At 54.1% G+C, this 6,000-nt stretch overlaps 2 protein-coding genes across 2 annotated transcripts; both read right to left on the bottom strand.

Annotated features, from left to right (window-relative positions):
- Positions 1-2,086: 2,086 nt before the first annotated feature.
- Positions 2,087-2,935, bottom strand: BZA05DRAFT_142626 (ankyrin repeat-containing domain protein). Its single transcript, XM_051478916.1, has one exon. The coding sequence runs from the start codon at positions 2,702-2,704 to the stop codon at positions 2,204-2,206; it is 501 nt and encodes a 166-aa protein (XP_051336572.1). The 5' UTR covers positions 2,705-2,935; the 3' UTR covers positions 2,087-2,203.
- Positions 2,936-4,956: 2,021 nt separating this feature from the next.
- BZA05DRAFT_142611 (uncharacterized protein) lies at positions 4,957-5,550 on the bottom strand. The gene has a single exon (XM_051478915.1). It carries the CDS (start codon positions 5,392-5,394, stop codon positions 5,065-5,067), a length of 330 nt encoding a protein of 109 aa, XP_051336571.1. The 5' UTR covers positions 5,395-5,550; the 3' UTR covers positions 4,957-5,064.
- Between the last annotated feature and the right edge of the window lie 450 nt (positions 5,551-6,000).

Raw genomic sequence — 6,000 nt, 5'->3', positions numbered from 1 at the left:
CTCGCCGTTCTACGCGAACTACGGATTCCACCCAACAGCTAGCGGACCTGCTGCGACGAACCCCCTCAACCCCGCCAGCACGGTCTATGCGCACTGGATGCAGACTGTGCACGAGGAGACCATCAAGTCGCTTGAACAAGCACAGGAACGCATGCGCCGCTACGCCGACCAACGTCGCCAAGAGGCCCCCGCTTATCAGGTAGGAGACCTGGTAATGCTCAGCGGACGGAATATACAAACCCGCCGCCCTTCGAGGAAACTGGACCACAAAAATCATGGCCCGTTCCAAATCGAGAAGATCGTTTCCCCCCTCGCCGTCAAGCTCACGCTACCGCGAAAATGGAAGATACACAATGTCTTCCATGTCTCGCTTGTCGAACCCTACCGAGCAGGCAACCGAGATCCCTCCGACCCGTCGAAAATACTCCGGGAAGCGGATGACGTCGAGAGCAATGAGGAATACGATGTCGAGGAAGTTATGGGTAGCACCCAGAAAGGACGGCACGTACTCTACCCCGTGAGATGGCTCAACTATCCCAGCAAACGGGATTGGACTCATGAGCCTTTTGACAACTTTTCAGTAGGTGGTCCGGAGAAACTGCGGGGATTCCACCGCAAGAATCCGGACGCCCCGAGGGACTATCGGCTCACAGTAGACTGAGAGTTTTTTTTCCCACTGGGTTTTTCTCCTGAGTCGAGCGATAGTGGGATGCAGGGGTTGGAAGACTGCATTCACCGTACAAAGACTAGATAGAACTCCGCACGCTTCGGGACGAAAGCGTCGGAGAGGGGAGATGGTGTGATACCCTGGTCGCAGTCGGCCCGGCTTCAGGGTCCGGCTTCTTACCAACGGGAGTTCGGGAAAAATAGTTAGATAGATCGGGGAACAGGAGGGAACCTTTTAGATTAGTCGTAGCTAGTCAGAGACGAGATAGGAAGGAAGGAAGCAAACGGGACCAGAGTCTAGGTGGGATCAGAGGCGCAGCGATACGCACGAAAAGTCCGATACAGTCATGCTTGACTTGAGGCAGGCAAATTGCGAAACAAGCGCAGAGAAAACTCTGATTGGAGACAAACCACTATGACGAGTGTTGCCCCTCTTCTCGCGTCTTAAGCAAATAAGAGCCGTGCCGAAAGGCGCAGCCGTTGCCCAGCGAAGAGATAGCTGAAACTGGACTATGCTCGGGTAAGGATTGGTGCGCCATACCTGCCTAGTTTGTATAAACCATCCTGAAGGCTTACGACGACTCGGATGACATGGCGGAGAAAGTCTCCGCACCAAGTGCGGAGATTTCACGCCAGGGTTTTCAATCCGGCAGCAAGCTACGGCAACGGCTGGCACGTGACTCGACCAAATCACCCAACTATATAGACTTCCGACGACACGGCGAAAGATTCATCATCAGAATCAGCAACCAGAAAACCATCGACACTACCCCTTAAGATTATTCCGTTTGTGAAAGAAAGAATACTATCTATTTTCATTCTTATCCTATTCTATCAATCGACTCCTACGACCGAAATCGTTCCAGTCTCACACATACCCTGCGCAGCCGCAACACCCCTGCTTCCTGCACACAGCCCCAATCCCCTGCCACTCATTACTGCGCTATCCCTGCTCCCTGCACACAGCCCCCAATCCTCTGCGACTCATCCTTGCACTGCCGGTGCAATGCCTGTGCACTGCCTCCCAACTCTCCCGATCCTTGCGCCGACCCTCCCTTCGTCATTCCGTCGCGAGCCGTGACACAGTCGGAGTTGAAGCTTCGCAGACACACGAGCGTCAACAGGAAGGTCTGAGCTTAACTCTTCAGCATATGTCTCGTTTACGATTGCGTTTTCACATTCGTTATCGTTGCTGGACTCCGAGTTGTGATCAGTGGGAGATATGACGTGGTAAGGCTAGTTGCTTGAAAGACAGACGTGCCCGCTGGTCGAATTCCCAACCTCCACCAGGAGAATGGGTGATATGGACGGGGCACCGGTGTGCCGCCACGGCGGCGAAGGAAATCCACCGAGTGCTGATACATGGTCGTGGGGAACTTTACTGACATACTGATATATATGCATCATTTTTTATACAAAGATTGGAATTTCTCTCGTGTTTTTCTTTCTCTTCTCTTCAGTCAGTCAGTCAATACAAGAAGACTCCAGTTGCAACTCTCACTCATGCCTTCTCACTCACACACTCTCTCTTCTATCGTCACAATTCAAGACTTCCGCCCACTCCCCAGACAACAACAAGTCCAAGAGATCTGTCGCTCCTCCTCGCCCGCTCAACATCGCTAATTCCTTTCCCGCCGTCGCTCCTCCGTACTAGTGACAGTCGGAGCAGTGACGACTGTAGTAGTGGCGACGGGTACCTCACATTGGCTGACCTCACTCCACCACGGAGATGTACTAGCGGCGCAAGCTCGTGCCGGTTGAATTTGGCGAATTGCCGCGCCGTCTGGCCGTCCTTATATGTGGCACGCACATCCGCACCGCGATCCAGCATCAACGACATTACCCTATCCCACCCACATTGGGCAGCCATGTGAAGCGGCGGTGAACCGGTCGCGTCCTCGGCCTGGATGTCAGCGCCATGGTCGAGTAATATCAGCGCCATCTGATACCATCCGCACTGGGCCGCACTATGCAGCGCAGTCCGGCCTCTGGTATCCTGGGCCTGTATGTCCGCACCGTGGTCAAACAGCAGCAACATCACTCCATCCTGCTGATTCCGGACGACGAGGTGAAGCTGCGGCGAACCGTCGTCATCCTTGGCGTCAATGATGGCACCACGACTAAGTAATACCACGATCGTCTCTTATTAGTCTTCCTCAGTCGTGACATGGAGCGCAGTGCGACCTCTCTTATCCTTGGCGTTGATGTACGCTCCGCGGTCAAGCAGCATAGAAATGATTCCATCCGATCCTTTACGAGCAGCGAGGTGAAGCGGCGTGGAACCGTTGGCATCCCTTGCCCCGATATGGAAGCCGTGTTCGAGTAGCATCTGCGCCCTAAGTCGCCATCCGCACTGGATTGCGATATGCAGCACAGTCTGACCGTCCTTGTCTTTGGCCTGGACATCTGCTCCACATTCAAGCAGCAGCGGCAACATTAGCTCTCACCCAGTATTGGCAGCGAGATGCAGCAGCGGCGAGCCGGTATCTTCCTTGGCCTCGATGTTGGCACCTTGGGCGAGTAGCATCCGTACCCCGGTTCCCCATCCGCACTGGATCGCGATATGCAGCACAGTTCGCCCGTCGTTATCTCTGGCTTCGACATCAGCGCCCTGCTCAAGTAGCAACGGTGGCGTTTCCTCGCACCGACTCCGGACAGCAAGGTGGAGCAGCGGCGAACCGCTCTCGTCCGTGCCCCCGATATTGGCGCCATGGTCGAGTAGCGTCTTCACCCCGTTGTTCCATCCGGACTGGACCGCGATTTGCAACGCGGTACGGCCATCCTCCGTCTTTGCCTGCGTGGTTGCTCCAAAAGCTAGCAGCTTATTCGCAATTCCATGCGAGTTCGTGTTTGTCACGACGATATGCAGGGCCGTCAGACCGTCGTTATCCTTGGCATCAACTTCACCACCACGAGTGAGCAGCAGCTGTGTTGTATCGCTGTACGAATATAGGGCCGCATAGTGCGGCGCCGTGCCGCCATCGTTGGCCCTAGCATTGATGTTGGCACCATGATCAAGCAACAACTGCACTGTAGGTGTATGCCCGTGCCAGGCGGCGGTGTGCAGCGCTGTCTGATCCCGATTGTCCTTGGCTTCGATGTCGGCGCCGCGGTCAAGCAGCAGCAGCATAGTGTCGTTGTAAGAATACAGGACCGCGTGATGCAGCGCAGTCAAACCGTTGTTGGCCCCGGCATTGATGTCAGCACCGCGATCAAGCAGCAGCTGCACTATTTCATTCCCGTCGTGGGTCAAGGAGTGCCGCGCCATACGACCGTGCTTGGTCCTTTCTTCGACATCGACACAGCGATAGAATTGCGAGGGCGCCATTTCCCATGAGCGGTCAACCACGTAATGCAGCACGGTCCGATCACCCTTGGTCTTCGCCTCGATTTGGGCCCCGCAACTCGGCAGTAGCTGCACTGTAGCACCATGCCCTCCATGTGCCGCGCAGTGCAGATGTGTGAAGTCGTTTTCATTCTTGGCTGCCATGGTGGCGCCGCGGTCGAGCAGTAGCTGCACTGTATCATTGTGTCCACCCAGGGCGGCACAGTGCAAGGCCGTATAACCCCCTACGCCCCGCAATTCCTTGTCGACGCCTTTGGTGTTTACAAGTCATTGGACAGCGATGGTGTGGCCCTTCGCAGCTGCGGCAAGTAACAGCGAGCCTCTTTCGCTCGTTGGTGTCAATCGATGCCGAACTGTGGTACTGATTCTGATGCCTCCCTGACGCAGCCGTTGGAGTTGTGCCACAGAGAGCCACCCGCTGGTGGCACTACCACCAGGCTTCCGCTTATCCTGCTGGTACATATACCCGTTACTTAGCTCGAAAATATATACGGGAAGGCGGATGATTGATACGTTCGAAATCTGCGCCATGCTCAGCTCCGTGAGCTAAGACCAATTAGAATCCGCCGTTTGGATGCTCTTAAAGGAGCCAGTTGATGAATTTCTGGACGCCTTTTTATACACACGGGTTTCAACTAGAGCCTTCTCGTAGGCGATTGCGAATCCCCGGAAGCATCTTTCGGTTTCTGTTGAGAGGATCGACGTTTTCGAGCGGATTGAGGACCCATCGTCAATACGCCCCGGTGAAGTGACCATGGCCAGACGATGAGCAAGTTCTGGATCCGTGCGCAACTCCAATGTCAAGAGCTGCTTCAGTTCCACCATTTCGTGTTGTATCTGCTGTATCGACGCACTGAACTCCAGCATCAGTGACTGCTCAGTACGGATACCTCTGGCGGTGGAGCATGGTACATATAAAGAAGAGTCAAGACAAAATGTGGGACCGACCTTGTATAAAAAGACAGTATCAGAGTCAGAGATGACTTGTGCATTTGCAGATTCCGTAGTATCTTTGCGATATCCTGCTCTTTCGCGGCCCACTTCACCCTATCCTAGGCCCCCAGCCCAGACTTTGGGCCGGTGACCTCGTCGGTCTTGAGGTTTTCGAGCTCCGCGTCGAGTTCAGAGAAGGTACATACGCAGCCAGTCAAAGTGATTACTAGATGTTCGACCGAGATCTTAGATTTCTGAGCCATGCTTTGTTCGTCGAAATGATTAATGAAGTCCGACAGTTGATGAAAGATCCCATTCAGCGCTTGGACTTCAGTGAGCACGTTACGTACCGTGCTGGGAGCGTCGGCCGCGCTGGAAAGAAACCCGATGACCTTGGCCGCGGCCTGCAGCAACCCGGCAACCGACGCTGTAACTGAGAGAGGATCCATCAAGTACAAACTAAGCCAATCGTGGCTGCTGGGTTGTTGGTCGGTGAAGGTTTGGGTAATGGCCGATGACGTTCGTCAGGCCTGCGACCGGTAGTGGAGCTCGAGATGACGCCTCACGATAGCCCCCGCAGCTACAAGCCATGCAGAAAACCATCGTGGCGGTGACAACTTCAAGGAGCCAATCGGCAATAGCACCATCCCCACCATGTGCGTTTTCAGCCGCAGTTGAGCTGCAGTTCAGCTGCAGTTCAGCCGCAACGATCCGGATTGTGAATTTCTTAATCACTGATTGAGGGGCAATAGAATTGATACTAGATGATTGTACTAAATAGTAGAGGGACAATCACGTAGTACGACCAAACGAACGGTGAATTGAAGAATGATGAAAAAGTTAAAGTTGTATTCAACTTCGAAGAGCCATATTATGTATGGCTCTCCCCTGCTGCTACAGACTGCTCTCCACCGTTCGAGACCACCCGATCCGGCTAGCCACTCCTTCTATCTTATCTCATCCATCGTCCATGATCTCCTCCCCCTATCTATCTACATATCGCTCCTCTCATGCCTAATGGTGGGCGGGTGGCAGACAATAGACAAGTAACAAAA

Source organism: Tricharina praecox (genome assembly GCF_024521635.1).
Source record: "Tricharina praecox strain CBS 144465 chromosome Unknown BZA05scaffold_25, whole genome shotgun sequence".
NCBI classification, from domain to species: domain Eukaryota; kingdom Fungi; phylum Ascomycota; class Pezizomycetes; order Pezizales; family Pyronemataceae; genus Tricharina; species Tricharina praecox.
Note: the sequence above shows the minus strand (reverse complement) of the source record. Positions and strands in the feature narration are given on the sequence as shown.